Source organism: Lontra canadensis, unplaced genomic scaffold (genome assembly GCF_010015895.1).
Source record: "Lontra canadensis isolate GAN:19392208 unplaced genomic scaffold, GSC_riverotter_1.0 scaffold9, whole genome shotgun sequence".
Lineage (NCBI taxonomy): Eukaryota > Metazoa > Chordata > Mammalia > Carnivora > Mustelidae > Lontra > Lontra canadensis.
In genome coordinates, this window is record NW_022631003.1 from 14,391,155 (window position 1) to 14,409,027 (window position 17,873).

The 17,873-nt window shown below is 39.1% G+C and overlaps 1 protein-coding gene across 7 annotated transcripts in view; it reads left to right on the forward strand.

The window, feature by feature from the left end:
* The window catches only part of GRIP1 (glutamate receptor interacting protein 1), a 663,043-nt gene that overhangs the window by 501,121 nt on the left and 144,049 nt on the right, over nt 1-17,873 (forward strand). For all 7 annotated transcript variants that reach the window (XM_032854882.1, XM_032854884.1, XM_032854883.1 and 4 more), the window contains 2 exons: nt 13,715-13,850; nt 16,059-16,204. In XM_032854882.1, the coding sequence (XP_032710773.1) occupies nt 13,715-13,850; nt 16,059-16,204 (282 nt within the window). The remainder of the gene's footprint in view (nt 1-13,714; nt 13,851-16,058; nt 16,205-17,873) is intronic.

A 17,873-nucleotide genomic window follows, 5' to 3' on the forward strand; every position in this document is an offset into this window, starting at 1 on the left:
AGGATGCAAGTTTCATGTGCTGAAACAGCTACAAAGTTCTGTACAGCAAACTAATTTTCAAATCTCAGTTTCCTAATCTGTAAAATGGGAGGATTACTCTCTTCACAGAGTTGTTCAAAAGGTTAAATACGATCGTGGATGTGAGAACATTTTGGAAAGTATTAATTGCTCTAAAAGGATGGAGCATCTTAAAAGGTGTCAGAATACTTCCTTGTTTTAACTTCTCTATTCAGTCAGGCTGGACTCCTGGGTACTGAGGTATCCCGGGAAGGAGGAAGCCATGGGAGCAAGCATAGCTCTCAGTCCACTTTGCCCTGATTATTTAAGAAGTCTGATTTCTCGTTGAAGTTCATCATCCACCCATTTCCTTCTCACACAGAATAAGACCCCAAGCAGTGTCCTTCCAGTTATCTTTGAAGAAGCAACAGTGCCTCAGCAGCAGTTAGCCCTCCTCCTGGGAGCTAGCTAGTTTAACCCCCTGATGACTAGCTTAACCAGACATCTGTCTGTCTCAATGTCTTCCTTCCCTTCCAGAGTGCTTCTCTCTTCTCTCTTCTCTCTTCTCAGCTGAACAAGACCTATCTCTCATCCCTTTAGTTCAACTGGACTCCCAGACCAGACCATCTGATCATTCTAATCCAGCCTACACAGTAGCTCTGGCTTTTTATATCTTTTTATATCTTAATAGATATCACCTAAGAGCTATCACCTGAAGGATGAACTTAAATCTCTAACTGCACATCTGTAGGCTGCAGGAGGTTTTCCCAGGACCACAGGTTGAACTGTGATTCTTCAGGCTCCCGGGCCATGCTGTGGACCAAACACACTTAACTGAATTTATTAGCCTAGACGTCTGTCCCTTAGACATGTAGAATGTAAGCTGTAAAGGGTAAGGGCAGTGAAATGCTAGAGCTCAAAAATATTTTTGAACCGATATGGTCCACAAGTAGCTGTAAGAATACAGTTAACTTCTCTAGGAGACCATGGAAGATCCAAATAATTTCAAAATTGGCTGTGCCAATTCTTTAAGATTCACTTGTAGAATCCAGTTTTCGATTGTGTCAACAACTTGGAAAATGTGGTTAAAACCAGCCGCAAGTAAAAAGTCACAGAGGGAGAGTTCTCCCAAAGGACAATTGCCTGGGGCTGTTAAGACAAGCGCAATCACTGGATTCTCTGCACAGTGCCTTTGGCTGGTCCTTATGGATTCTCAGATATACATGCTCACCGCACAGGCCATCCTGCTCAGGAAGTGGGCAAGTTTCACTGAGGTGAGTCACTTCCTGTTTCTTCTATCATGGATATGGCTTCCTTTCGATTGTTAAATGACTACATAGGAACATATGAATGGTAGGTTTGGGTGTTATTTGCTGTTTCATGACCCCTACCTGATTATGTTCACAAATTAGAAAATATCAGCCTAGCAGCTGGTGTTCTTTGATTTTCACATTGCTCAAATCTGATGTGACTCAAGAGCCTTATGGTTTCTTGAGTACAGGGATATGGTCAACAGTGCCCATGAATTCCCCTGAAATTGTATACAAAACTTCTCTGGAGAGGGAGCCCATGGCTTTCATTCGATTCTCAAAGGAACATATGACTCTACAAATGGTGAAATGCCACTGCTCATTGTTTTGTCTTCTATTCATAACAATCAGAAACAGTAGAAGATTGGTCATCTGCACACCTGGAATTTAAGGTCCTAGTGATAATAATAATCCTATGACTAACATATATTTTGAACACTTAATGTGCAGCATGTAGCAGGTGCTATAATAAATACAATAATAATTAATACATATTAATATAATAAATATATATTATACCATGTGCCGCATATAATAAGGTCACTTAATAAGTTCCTTATAAGAATTTTATCACTTAGTTTTCACAACACCCTAGGAGTAGGTACTCTTATTACCACTATTTTAGAGATAAGGAAACTAAGACCCAGAAAAATTAAATAATGTGTTAATAAGTTGTGACAGTGGGAAATTTTAACACCAAATTTTGACAATTAAATCATTGATTTTGAAAAAGTGGGAAACTGAAAGAATTCTAGTTTTGCCATATTTAAAGATCGGTGACACCTTTTCCCAATGCTTTAGGAGACATATTGTATCTGAATCAGTTACACTGGAATCCACATCTCAGCTTTATCTATTTTTAAATCCCAATCTATTTATCATGTCCTTTCAGGAGGCTCAGGTTTTTATATTCGGTCCTGCATATTTATATATTCTTTTTCTCTTGAGGTGCCCTAAGAAACATATGGATATTAATCCAGCCATCCCTATCACTGTGTAAGATAAATACCAATCATAATTTTGTTTCACATGAATATTTGTGCTGGGTAATATTTATGTGCTGTACATCCCTGCCACTCGTCTAACTTATGCTCAGATTCCCAGGGGATGAGAGAAATTCAGGTCCATCCTTCATGTCACTACACAGAGGTAGAAAGTGCCAGAAGACCTTTCTCCGCAAGTCTGGGTGGCAAGAACTGAGACTGAAAATACAGCCATTCATCACAGAAACCCAGCTTTGATCCCAGCAGCTTTGCTGAACCAGGGGTTGTTAGGAGGAACTTGGAATGAGTATTGGAAAAAGCATCTGCTTATTTCCTGAGGGGATAAACTTCCTAGTGGCACCACTAAAAGTAATATATAGATAAAACTATAGTGCGAGCAGTAATATTCTCTCCAAAAGTAATACACAGATATAGCTATGGTATTCTGGTGTGGGCCCCAAACCCCCTCACTAAAGAAATGGTAAAAATAATAACAATGATGATGATCGACCAAGTAAGCTTAGGGAAATAACCATGTCCTCTGCTCTTTAAATTCTGCTCCTTTATCATGTTTGCCTCCGCACCATCCAACAATAATTCTGTTCGCTGCAAGCCAATGCTCATTGCCTAGTCATAATTCCCTCTGTTGGAACTGATGTGCTCGTTCATTCAGCAGTTACCAGGAATACCTACCAATACGCCAGGCACCATTCTAGGCACTGGAGGTGCGGGGGAGGGGGGAGGAAACACTATCCTTATCACTAGTGTTGGGAAATTTGTGACTTACGGCATAGAGTATTCATCAGTAGTATTTCCATTTCACTGGTTATGTTATCTTTTTGTAAAATCTGTGTAGTTCATGGAACTTCAAGAAGTAAAGAGTTTCACCAATGCTTATTTGGCTGAATGTGCCTATGGAGGTTGCTTTTAAAATGTACTTTCTTTTTTTTCTTTTTTTTTTTTTTTTTAACAGCTGTAGGGTGAGGGTCTTACAGACCACTCACTTTGTTTAAGGTATGGCAAAAACTATCCTAGCACTAGGTTTTTCCCCTGATATTTAAGTCACATTTTCCTTCTCTGTATATGGTATTTTATCATGTGACTGTCCCCTCTTCAATGAGACACAGCCACAGAAACTTCCTCTCATTTTCCAGATTCCCTTTCTTAGTGACAGACATCAATATTCCCCAATCAAACGAGTTTGAAACCTTGAGGTCCTCTAGCCCATCACAGTTCCTCACTCCCCACATAGTGATTTGTCTCTGACTCAGGGCAGTTCTTCATCAATATATCTGGAATCCATACCATCCATATAGCTGTTGATGGATTTCAGTCTTTCATATGTTTCCTTCCTGTCCCTAAAAACCCAGCCTACCTTTATTGCTTTGGCATCTGTCTACATTCCAATTCTTAGCCTCCTTTATGGTTAGGTGTGGACATGGAATGAGTTCTTGCCGTTGGAATGTGAACAGAAGCAGACCAGTGTGGCTTTTAAAAAAGTTCTTTTTCCCCTTGCCCCAGGTGCATGAAGACAGGTTAAAGTCCTAGATCAGAAGTTTCCAAACTTTCTCAGTTGTAGAGCCCTTAATGTCTCAGTAATTAATTTTTTTTTTACAGGAGCTCCAGGTCAAATGAAATATCAATAGTTCCATTTATTAAGTAGCTAAGTCCAAACAACATAGTACATATTATCCTAACCACTTACTAGCAATTTGAAAAAAAATAATACATACAAACTGAAAGAATCAGAAGTACTTAGAATGGTATATGTTTGTTTCTTGGGCACTGCACAACTTCTCAGACTTTCAGATCAAACATTAACAGCTTTATTTCCTGTTCTACATTGCTTTTCACATAGAGCTCCCTTCTTATAAAACTCAAAACCTAACTTTGGAAAGGTAGGACATCAACAAAAGCAATGCAGTATTATCCAATGTTGAGCAAAACTACTTCAAGATAATAGGTGGTGTTGTGTCCAACAGATATCAAGAATGGCTCTATGTTCCTCAAAAATTTAAAATAGTCTACGGTGGTCCTGTGAGTTCACTAGGGAACCTTGAGGCGTCTTAGTTCATAACTTGAAAACCAGAGTCCTGGAAGATGACAGTGTCGTAAAAATGGAACAAATCATAGATTCCTGAACCATTATGTGGAGAGGAGCTGGGTGTTGATCAGCAAGACCCACCTTAGGCTTATATATGAACAGAATAAACTTCTGTTGTGGTTGAGCAATTGTTCCTTTTTTTATTTGTTGTCACAACAAAGTCTAACTTACATTATTTTACTGCAGTTGCTTTTAAAGGTTCTCCTTGACTTAAATCTAATACCTTTCTCCTTAACACTTCATGCCATCATTACCAAGTCCACTACTTTACCTAATAACAGGCTTACCTCTCCTAAAACTTAAATCTGAGCAATTTCTTTGTTTGCTTCCCAGTCTGTTTTCTACTCATCTTTCTTCATGGCACCAATCTCTAAATCAGTATCTCTCAAACTTGACTCCATGTCAGAATCACCTGGAGAGCTTTAAAAAAAATACCTAAGCCCAGTTCCCCCACCTGCAAGGATTTTCATAATTGATATGGACCAATTCCTTGAAAAGCACAACGTACCACAACTCACCACAATGTGACATAGTTAATATAAATAGTCCTATAACTATTAAGGAGATTGAATTTGTAATCTAAAACCTGCAAAAGAAAAAAAAGTTCAGATTCAAGTGGCTTCATTGAAAAATTATACCAAATATTTAAAAAGAATAAACACCAATTCTGTATAATCTCTTCGGAAAATAGAAAAGGAAGGAATGTATTCTCCAATTCATATTATGAAACTCATATTATTACCCTGATACCAAAACCAAAGATAGCACAAAAAGAAACTACGTACTATATTCCTCATGAATATAGATGCAAAGAAAATCCTTACCAAAATATTAGCAATAGAATCCACCAATGTATAAAAAGAATCATATATAATGAATGAGTAGGATTGATTTCTGGTTTGCAAGATTGGTTTAATATTAGAAAATCAGTGTAAGCCACTACATTATCACTTTAAAGAAGAAAAATCACATGATCCACAACTAATCAAGGTGAAAAAATTGACAATATTCATACTCATCATGATAAAAATTCTCAGAAAAATAGAAATAGAGGGGAACTTCCTCAGCTTGATGAAGAGTATCTACAAAAACCTACAGCTAACATAATACTTAATGATGAAGCACCTGATGTCTTTCCCCTAAGACAAGAAAGAAGGCAAGGATATCTACTCTTACCACTCATTCAACATTGTTCTGGGATTTCTAACTCATGCTTTATGCTAGAAAGGAAAAATAAAAGGCATTCTGATTGGAAACAAATAAAACTATCCTTTTTTGCAGAGAACATGATGGTCTACATAGAAAACCCTAAGAAAGCCAAAACAAACAAACAAAAAAAAAAAAAAAACCTCCTTGAAGTATTGAGTTCAGTAAGACCACAAAATACAAAATTAATATACAAAAATCAATTATACATGTATATACTAGCAATGAATATATGTACGTCAAAATTAATAACATAATACCATTTACAGTTGTTACCCCCAAAATGAAATATTCAGGTGTAAAACTATTAAACCGTGTATAGAACTTATATGCTGAAAATTACGCTATGCTGATGAATGAATCAAAGAAGGTCTGTGTAACTGGAGAGACGTAACAGATTCATAGATTTGAAGATTCAACATAGTAAAGATGTCTATTCTTTCTAAACTGGCATACAGTCTTAATGCAGATCCTATAAAAATCCCAGGTAAAGTTTTTGTAGATATAGACAATACTATTCCAAAATTTATATGGAAAGGCAAAGAAATAATTGAAATAATTTTTTAAAGGAACAATAAAGAGGGAGGAATCAGCCTACTGAATTTCAAGACTCATTTTATAGATACAGTAATAAGGACTGTGTGGTATCTGTGGAGGGATAAATACATCAATGGAACAAAATAAAGAATGAAGAATCTGGAAATTGACAAACACAGTATATATTGTTTCCTAACCACTTACTAGCAACTTGGAAAAAAAATAATAAAATAATACATATAAATTGAAAGAATCAGAAGTACTTAGTAATGGTATATAAAATAATTGATTTTTGAAAAGGTGCAAAAGCAATTTAATGGAGGAAAGATAGCTTATTCAACAAATGGTATTGGAGCAATTGGTCATCTATAGAACTTTCCCCTCAAAAAATATATGAATTTTTTACTGAGTCTCACACTTTAAATAAAATTTAGCTCAAAATGGATAGTTCTATAATATTATGGTTATAGTATGTTATAATATTATTATAGAACTTTTAGAAACTATAGAAGAAAGGAGAAAATTTTCAAGATCTGAGGCTTGGTGAAGAGTTCTTAGACTTGACAAGAACATGACCCATAAAAGGAAAAATTGACTAATTAAACTTCATCAAAATTAAAAATATTTGCTCTACAGAAGACCTTGTTAAAAGAGTAAAAAGAAAACCTACAGACTGGGAGAAAATATTTGCAAATCTCATCATCAACAAGGGATTATTACCTCAAATATATAACAATTCTCAAAGCTCAATAGTAAAAAAGCAAGTGATCTAAAGAAAATAGGCAAAGGACATAAAGAGACATTTCACCAAAGAAATGTCAGATGGCAAGATACGTCATCTGTCAGATATGCAGATGGCAAATAAATACACAGACCACAAATGGTGGTCTAGGACTCATTTGCCTCTCTGACTAGGCTGCAAGCATCTGTGACTTTTTCATCTTCGAGTTTCATTGTCTGGCTCATAGGCACTCAGTATTCCCCTCTATTTCTATTTCCCTTCCATTAGGGAATTGACTCAAATTACGCAAAAATTAAAACCACAATTAGATATTACTGACACACCTATCAGTATGGCTAACATCAAGTAGTGGACAAGATGTAGAAAAACTGAATCATTCATACACTGCTGGTGGGGATATAAAATGGTATGGCTATCTTGAAAAACAATTTAGCAATTTAGTAGAAAAGTAAGTATGAGGGGAGGGAATCGGGGGGAGATGAACCATGAGAGACTATAGACTCCAGGAAACAAACTGAAGATTTCAGAGTGGGGGATGGAAGGATGGGTGAGCCCAGTGGTGGGTATTAAGGAGGGCACGTATTGCAATGAGCACCGGGTGTTACACGCAAATAATGAATCATGGAACACTACTTACTACATCAAAAACCGATGAAGTACTGTGTGATGACTAATATAACATAATAAAATTAAATAATCAAAAAAAGAAAAGTAAATATAGAACTACCATATGACCCAGCAGTTGTATTCCTGGACATTTATTCCAGAGAAATGAATTATTATGGTTCACACAAAAACCTGTGCATGAATGTTTACAGTAGCTTTATTCATAACAGTCTCAAACAACAACCAACCTACACATCTTTCAACAGGTAAATGGCTAAGCAGACAGTGGTATATCTATGCATTGGACTACTACTCAGCACTAAAAAGGAACAAACTATTGTTACAGTATAGAAGATTGTACAGAATGTAAAAAGTCAACCACAAAGGTTTCAAACTCTATGATGCAATTTATTTAACAGTCTTAAAATGACAAAGTTATGAACACAGAGAATGGGTTAGTGTTTGCCAGGGGTTAAGGAGGGTGTCCGGGAGGAGAGAAGTGGGTGTGGGAACTTGTTATATTGTATCTTGACAGCATCATGTCGATATCCTGTTTGTGATATTGATTACAGTTTCACATGATATTACCACAAGTGAAAACAAGACAGAGGGTATACAGGATCTCTACAATATTTCCTAGAACTCCATGAGCATTTACAGTTATCTCAAAATTTAAAGTTTGATTTAAAAAATCACCATCAGGGGGTACTCTGATGGTTTGTTCTGGGTTTGGCCCAGGCATTGGTATTTGAAAAGCTCCCCAGGTTATTCTAACACACAGCCTGATAGACAAAGTACAAATTGAACTGATGGATATCCTCTTCCCAGAACCCATGTAATCACCTATCATTTACTGTTCCTGTGCCTCTAGTACCTTCCCTTCTCCATTTGCTGAACTGAGGCTCTTGTCAAGAAAACTCAGGGATCACTCTTCCAAGGAGCCATCCAGAGCACTACTTGCCCAGCCTGATAAGGGTCCTCGCAGATTGCACCATGACAGCCCTTTCTTGACTTCTTTTTTTTTTTTCTATATCACATTTCACATAATTTGTGTTTGCAGATTTTTTTTCTCTCACAGTAAACTAATAGTATATATGTTTTAAATTTTTATTTCTTTTTTAAATTTCTTTTCAGTGTTCCAGAATTCATTGTTTATGCACCGCACCCATTCCTCCATGCAATATGTGCCCTCCGTAATACCCACCAATTATATTTTTTAAAATAAGCCATGAAGCCAGAATGTCCAGATGCCAAAGAGTTTTGTGAAACAAAATATGATTCTTATGCCATACCTTTCTTTTATGCAAATCAGTATTACAAAACACTAGGATGGTCTGATGATGGGTCCTGAATGCCCTATGTCTATGCTACTTTTCTTTTTTCTTTTCTCCCTCCCTCCTTCCTCTCTTTCATTCTTCCTCCCTCCCTCTCTCCCTCCCTCCCTCCCTTTCTCTCTCTCTTTCTTTCTTTCTTTCTCCCTCCCTTCCTTCCTCCCTCCCTCCCTCTCTTCCTTCCTTCCTTCCTTCCTTTCTTTCTGCTTCTCTCCTTTAGTAAAGCCTAGAAGGTCCAGACTCTGACCAACATCTGCAAGGCATACAAGGAGGCTTTGTCAACCTTCCCACTCCAGGCTCATGCTTCCAGAGTATCTGGGTATCTGTAATTAGTAGCATAACCTCCAGTTATGACTCCAGTACCTCATTCAGTTAGCATCATGGACAGGTTCTCTATATTCTTTCATAGCAACATTAAACAGCTCTACTTTGGGACAACAATTATTTGCAGAATCTTTGCAAGGATGCATGTCCCATTTTTGCAATAATATTAAATATATCTTGGGTCCAAAAAATCTTATTGGCATTTTTATTGATATTATGAACTTCAGAGATTAAAAAGAATTGACGTATTTTTGATGTTAGATTATGCTACCTACTAGAATATTAATTCCTAGATGGCAAGGGTTTTCTCGGTTGTGTTCAGTTTTAGATCTCCAAAGCCTAGAACGATGCATGGCATGTAGTAAGTGCTCATTTTTTTATTGAATGAATCGATGCAGTGCTTTTACATTTGTTCTCATCTTCTGTTCCTCAGAAATGTTTTTGATGTTTTCTTCATGTAAATCTTGTACCTTTTCATTAAATTTTTCCTGGGATTTTTTTTTTTTTTGCTATTGTAAATGGCTTTTTTTTCCTTCTATGATAACTTCTAACCATCTATTTGTTTATGTAAAGGACATGGTTTCCTGCACATTAATTTTGTAACTATCTATGTTATTGAACTTCCTTGTTTGCAAGAACTTTTCGTAATTCTCTTGCTTTCACCAGGCATCACTATTACTTTCCTTAAGGCTTTCTGGAGTTCATTAGTCAAGAGGATTGAATTACAAATCCAAGGGAAACAGCAAACAACTAAATTCCATTCTATCGGTGTGATTCTTGTTGGCTATGTTGAGTGAGTACAGATACAGATGTAAACCTGCAATTTCTTTGCCAAGATAATTAAATATGGTGATGAAGGAAAACGTGTAATCCAGAACCATCTCATTCCTTGCCAACTGGGCATCATCTGTTCCCTGTGCTGCTTGCTAATTTGAGGAAGCTACAGTCTTCTCTACATGGTCCTCTTAATTTGGGAAGGGATGTTTACAATTTAAATCACAAAGAAAGAAATTGTCACTACATATTGACTGGCCTAAGTTCCAGTGTTTTGCTGCAGTTTTGTTCAGTAAGCTTTGCTATGTACATGAACTCATGCAACTGAATGCATCTGTCATCATTTCTCTTTGCCATTAGATCATTATGCAAACACGAAACACCAAAAAATACATAACATGATCGACTCATCTTATGGAGAGTGCAGATTAGCAGGAAGTAAACTCCAGAAGCATGTTCCTCCCTCTCCCAATTGCTGCTTTTCTCCTGTTCCTTCAAAACACCCGCAGAAGATTTAGTCAGTCCTTTGGGGTCTAGATATGCTTACTGTCAGTTAACGTTCACATGATTCAGCACATTTTCTTGCAACAATATTCTCTCTTAACTCCTGAGTTTTGCCTAATTTAGATTCCTCCTTTAGTCTGTTCTGCTCAGCTTATCCTGCTTGATAAATACAGACAGATTAGACAGGAGACAAAATTGTGAGATAGATGCGGCATTGGGAACAGCCGCTCTTCCCTTTACGTCGTAGCCAAGCCCGTCTCTCATGTGGCCACCTTGCCCCAGATCACACTCTGACATGGTGGTCTGGGACTCATTTGCCTCTGTGACTAGGCTGCAAGCATCTGTGACTTTTTCATCTCTTGAGTTTCATTGTCTGGCTCGTAGTAGGCACTCCGTAAATGCTCGAATCCATGAATGCACAAATTACTCAATTAACTGGCACGTCAATATTTTCTCTTTCAAGTTACTAAAACTTGCACTTGGGGAAAGTTTGGAAAGATTTTAAAATAAGAAGGTAATTGACTATTACCAGTTTAAAAAGAAGCCCAGATAGATTTATATTTTAACAAGAACAAATTAAACTAAAGGAATTAAGCTTTTTCTAGATTTCCAGGATTCAGCCAGAAGCCTGGTAAGGACCTGGATCCCTTCTGGAGAAAACTGCATTATCCACATTCCATAAGTCTGCACCTATGTAGGTATCCCATTTTAGGCAGGAAACATGTTCTTGAAAACCTGAGTAGGAATGAAGGTCCTGTTAGTTAAAACTTATTTCTCCCATACCAGTTATCAGTGTTTCATAGTTGCTTCCTTGTCCATTTCTGATTGACCTTTGAAATAGGCCCTTAAAAAACTATCCTTCCAATTCTTCAAGTACAGATCTGTGACCAAATGCTTAAATATACAGGATCAATCTACATATTTAAAGAAAATGCAAAAAATTCTTCTGTTAGGCAAAATCGTTGAGCACATTATGCCTCTATATTGTGTCTAGTCATCATCTGCTATGTCATTCTCATTACTTTAACTATTTAACCTAATTTTGAACATAATGTATACCTAGCCTCCTGCCAAGAAGGACTTATAGGGGCTGGTTGTTAAGTTGGGCTCTGTAAATATCAGCTGAGCTTATTTATGTTTTTATGGGAGGAGAGGGGCTGTTTTATTCTGATTTGAGGGGATACAGGTTAAATGCATACAGTGATGAAATTTTGTTTCAAACGCTTCTGGTAAATGATGGAAAAGGCCCTGTGCTTGTATACGCATGACAAGACTTTTGATCCTTGAATTTCAATTATGTACAAAATGTAGAGAATGAAGCTGATATCATTCACACTCATAGACTCTTCCTTGGCTTCTACTTTAAAAAAACAGTACCACTCACATATGCAGGGTCGTGAGTCTATCATGAAACAGTGGGTGTTCTAGGTTGCTAAGGTCACATACAGGACCTGACAATCTTGAAAGCCTTGCCTGGGATGCGACTCAGTACGTTGGTGAGAAAATCAGTGGCCTGGGCCCTCACCTTCCTTCCTGGAATACTCTGTTCTCCTTACTAGGTCAGATGAGTGAAAATTTCCCTCCCAAACATGATTTGATTTTTTTCATTGGCTAGTGAGGTAGTATACCAGCAGCAACAATTTAAAAACTTTATGGTAAGCATTCCTATAGATTTTTGAAATAATTAATTCTGTTATGTGTAATTAAGGAAGGAGAAGAGGTGTGCCAGTAACCTTTTGGGTTTCTTAACTTCGAAGAAGAAAGTCCATTCTTGCTTTTTTTAAAAAGATTTTATTTATTTATTTGACAGAGATCACAAGTAGGCAGAGAGGCAGGCGGGTGTGTGTGTGGGGGGGTAAGCAGGCTCCCTGCTGAGCAAAGAGCCTGATGTGGGGCTCGATCCCAGGACCCTGAGATAATGACCTGAGCCAAAGGCAGAGGCTTTAACCCACTGAACCATCCAAGTGCCCCCCATTCTTGCATTTGAATATGAGTGTCTTTGATGTCCTAGATCATAACTCCTAAAATTCGTAATGTGATTCAGGAGGAACTGGGCAACTTGAATTTCCCCATCCCTCTCCAGAAAGTGTGTATCCAGAGGGGGGAATAATGTAACAGAGAACTTGAATACGGCGTTTATCATAATTAACCTCTGGGTAGGTCAAGGTTGACTACCCATTTTTACTTCTGAAAGAAAGGATATGCTCAAAGTTTTCTCACTTTCTGTTGTGCCTAAAATCAGAAGATTTGGGTCCCCTCTTCGTATAGAGACATTGTGTGGACAAGATCTGTGAGATCTTAAATTTGAAAGTGTAGAATGAGGGATTTATGGCAGTTACCTGGGGATTCTGAGGACCAACCCTGCCTTACCATACTGTGACACGTCCTGTACAAAGTGATATGAGTTGTTACCTGAAGCCATTATACTTTGTTTCCCGAAAGACGAGAAACAATAGAGTCAGGAATATTTTTCTTTTTTTTTATCTTTTTTTATTATTATATAATGTATTATTTGCCCTAGGGGTACAGGTCTGTGAATCATCAGTCTCACACAATTTACAGCACTCACCATAGCACATACCCTCCCAGTGTCCATTACCCAACCACCCTATCCCTCCTCCCCCTCCCCCCAGCAACCCTCAGTTTGTTTCCTGAGATTAAGAGTCTCTTATGGTTTGTCTCCCTCCCCGGTCCCATCTTGTTTCATTTTTTTCCCTCCTTCCCCGCCATGACCTTCTGCCCTGCCTCTCAAAGGAATATTTTTCTTGAACCTATAGACAGCTCTCTTCTCTTGTGTCCATTGCTGTATTCAGCCGAATCGCACCGACAGCTTGGAGTTTGCTGATGCATAATATATATTATTATTTAAAATCATTCTTGTTGTATCATTACTTAAAACTCTGTTCTAGGCCCTTATCTTGCAACTCTCAGTTCTTCCCGCTGGAGTTGCAAGGAGAGAAACCCGAGAAAGTCGCTTGAGAACGACAGAAAACAAAGGGCAAAGGGCAGATATTGTCATTTGCATATAATCCATGCTGGCCTCTTTATTGTGACCCTAGATGGAACTACCCCACTGGTACCCATTTTAATAACCTCTAATGGAATATCTTCTCCGCCTAACCTGCATGGACGTCTTTCTGAGATACTCCGCAAATTGCGGTGGAAAAGAGGCTGCAGATCTTTTCTCGTAAAAGAAAAAGCAGGGAGAGTTTATGGGAAGGAGTCCCTTCACCAGGCGCAACAGTATCCCGTGATTCGACTGCCATTTAATAAGGCAAATGCTTTTCTTTTCACAGAGGAATTCAAAGGCTCCACCGTGGTTGAGCTGATGAAGAAGGAGGGCACCACCCTCGGGCTGACGGTGTCGGGTGGAGTTGACAAGGACGGCAAGCCCAGAGTCTCGAACCTGCGGCAAGGAGGAATTGCTGCTAGGTAATGCATCTCAGAGGGGTGTAGGAAAAGGAACACAGGGGGGTGATTAATGCGAAAATTGAGGCTCCATCAAAAAAGGTCACGAATAAATAAATAGGACAGCTGCCGTCTGCTGGGCAGAAGCGTACTGGGGCATGTTTTCAGAAGCTTTTCTGGCCTGTACCGAGTCACCGGGGAGCCACCAGGCCCTCAGAAGACTTTGATTTTAAAAAAGCCTGTGTGGCTGTCGTCCCCAAACGTGCCGCTGAACAGGAGACGGGCTGCTGTGGGATTGAGACACTCTGATCACAGAAACGGGACTGATGAGCCATAAAATGGGCACTCGGGAGCCTGGCATGGAGGGATGTGGTAAGCCTAGAGGAGGAGGGAGGCCAGCTCCAAGTGTCTGAGTGACAGTTCTCCTTGTCCCATATCGTCTCTGCTTTTCTACCTGCGAGACCTTCCCTTTCATCAAGACAAAGACACAACTTCCAAAAAGATAGAAAGTTTAGATGAAGACGTCTCACGGTGTCCTTGTTCTGATGAACGGCACATTGGCCTAGTCATGGCCAAAGGCAGAATGTCTTGCTTGCTGGGTACAGAAGGGCTCGCTTTATAGACGGAGTCACCAAGTACTTTAGAGGGGACAGTCTGGTTTCATTACAAGTGAGGTTCATGGGTCTTAAATCCTGGGCACTGATAGTCTTGTCCACGAAATCACAAATTAAGTTTTAGAGTTCTTGCTTTATAAAGTATCATCGAGAATGGTGACTACTTTGGATGATCAGCTTGTTTGTACAATATATGAGCTTCATCTAATTGATTGCTCCATAATCTGGGTATTGTTTATAAAGTAGGCTGATATCAACACAAGCATCTTAATCTCCTATTCTCAGGAGGAGAGAGCCTTCTTTGCACCCCCATGGCCTCCTTTATTTTATAACAGTCGTGGCCCATCTGTGATGCTAGGGCTTCGTACATCTTCAGAACTTTTTCCTACATAGCCTGGAAGCGAGAGCAAATAGAAGGGAAAAATGCCATCTTCAGTTGTATTGATGCCATAATTAAAGGTGGTGCTGTGCCAGTCACATGATCAGTGCCCAACTATTCATTGTTGAAGGCACTACCATTTTCCAAGTAGTAAACTAAAATAATTACAGATAAGATCCCTACCTAGGGGGGCTTATAATTTACTAGAGGAGATAGGTGTAAAAAGCGTGAAAAGCATGGCAACAATAACAGCATTGCGTGATAGTAAAAAGCGACAAGGTGAGCATTTTCACGGAGCATTAGGTGACTAAGTTGTCCAGTGAGAGTGAGTAAACCCGAGGGAAGAGGGACAGCATGGAGGGACCGCAGGCGGGAGCAGATTAGGAGAGCTCGCCAAAGAGGAATGGTTAGAGCTGGACTTATATAAAATAAATGCATTTAGGTGTTTCTGTTTGGGGACAGAGTATTACTGAAGGTCCTCATTCGTGACGCAGATTGTAAGAACTGTCTTTGGTCTCACTGCCTGCTCTTGCCTTAGAAATAAAGTCTGCCTAAAACCCCTAAATTTGCCACAGTCCTATTATGGTGCCGGGGAGAAGCAAGAACGGTACTGAAACCCAATGCTTTCATTGTAATTTGTTCTCTTTCTTTCTTCCTTCCTTTCTTTCTTCTTCTTTTTTTTTTTTAATCCTGCTGTAAGCAATAAGTAGCAAAAGAAGCTGACCCTTTCCTTAGCCCTCAGCAAACTCCCAGGGAAGATCTTGAGAGCTAGGAAATGTCTGGGAGGCCGGCAGCAAAATGATAGAGATTAAAAAGGAAGAAAAAGTCCCTTTTATCCCTGGTGTGCCAGGATCTGGATACTCTGTTCCTAGAGAACCAACTCTTTACAGGCAGAGCAACCAAACAGCAACCAGAAACCTCTTTATTTTGTGTCATGGTGCTCTTTAAAAATAAAAGACGCAATGGGTTAGGAAAAAATTAGAGACCACAGCAGATGCTGTAGAGGGCTTTCAAAGTATCCTGGTGAGCAGGGGAGGGATCGCTGAATCTCTCATCCACCTTTAGCTGTACTCCTACTCCCGGGGCTGGGGGCGGGGAGAGGGGACAGCCACACCCTAGAAGGCAGGGGCTCCGGCCACACGGGCCTTGGGGATTGGGTGCATTTTCACGAAGGGAACATGGAAAACATAGGCCTGTAGAGAGGACGGGTCCGCTGAACCGACATTCCCTATATTGCAGAAGTGACCAGCTGGATGTAGGGGACTACATCAAAGCAGTGAATGGGATCAACCTGGCCAAATTCCGCCATGATGAGATCATCAGCTTGCTGAAGAATGTCGGCGAAAGAGTGGTTCTTGAAGTCGAGTATGAGCTGCCGCCAGTCTGTAAGTAATCGCAACTCCGGGGCAGAAGAGCTGGGCCACGTTTTTGCCTAAAACAATGGGTTCTCCATTCCGCCCTCCTCCTTTGGCCAACATTGTCTCAGTACAGGAATGACAAAGCAGGGTTTCTTGGTATTTAGAAATTATTTGAATTGATAAACATATAGCCCTCTCCGGAAGAATTAAAAAGAGCACGGATAACAATAAAATTATGTAGGATTTGTGTTCCATTAAGGTGATCTATGTGCATCATATTTGCCATTTAAGCTACTTTCATGAACAGTCAACATATTTATAAGTTCTGTGCATTCATTTCCATCCAGGCTTTGTGCTAAGTGATCAGGGTTAGGAAAAGTATGTTTGGTGTGTTTTATGTTGGTTCTTCTATAGTTATGTTAATTTCTGAACCATGAAAATAGATTCAAAACTCATTATTATCAAGTAATAATAATAGTAATAGAACCACACATTTTCAGAACTTACTAAATCTCCAGCATGATAAGAAACCTGACTTGCATGGATACACTTAATCCTCATCATAAGGGGAGTCAGGATAGCAGTGCTCAACTTTGGGGTCTAATAGCCAGGCTCAAACCCCAGCTTCACCTTTAACTAACTGCATGCCTTTGAGAAAGTTACTTAAGCTTTCTGTGTCACAGTTCCCATATCTGGGTAATGGGCATAATACTCCTTCCTACCAATAGATCTGTCATGAGGATTAAGTGAGTTAGTGTTCCTAAAGCAATGAGAACAGTGCCTGATGCCATAAAAATAGTAATAAATAATATAAATAAATAAATAAATAAATAAATAATAAATACATAAAAAATAATAACAAATACATAAATCAATCAGCACTACAAGACAGGCATTGTTATTATTATTATTCTCATTTTACTGAGGCTTAAGTTAAGTATCTTTCCCAAATATATAGGCAGCCAAGTCATGATGTGAACCCAGGCTCCCTGACTCCAAAGTCCATATGTTTATTCACAGTGATATATATATATATACATATGCTCTGTGTTACTGCCGTCCTGCATTTGAACTGGGCTGTTCTAGGACCTTCTCTCCTGTTAATGTTATTAATACGAACCCTACCCTAAGAAAGCTCTTTGCTTTTCTCTCCCGGTGAGAACTCAAGTTGAATATTAATAACTGATAATAGCTCATTTGTTCAGCAGTGTCTTCTTGAGCATTTGCTATAAAGCAGCCACCGCTCTGTACATTCTGATGGAGAAAGGCAGATAACAAAACAGGATCACAATAGGAAGGAAACAAGATAGTATGAACAGCACTACAGAGTCGGGTGAAGGATTGGGAGTGCTGGGAGAGGCGTAAGATTGCCATTTTGAATGGGATGGTTAGGAACAGCGTCACTGAGAGAGAGACATTAGCCAATGACTCGAAGGAGGTGAGAAACGTAGCTGTGTACATTTCTGGGGGAAGAGGACTGCAGAAAGAGGAACAGCCAGCGCTGAGATCCAAGGCAGAAATATATTGGGGTTGTCGTAGAAACATTAAGGGTGATTGGGCTGGAGCAAAAGAAAGAAGAAAGAAGAAAAGTTAGGAGCGGAGATCAGAAATATAAAGGATGGGGTATATCTGTAGGTCACCGGGAGGACCTTAAGTTTTGTTCTGAGTGTTAGGGGAAGGCATTGTATGATTTGGG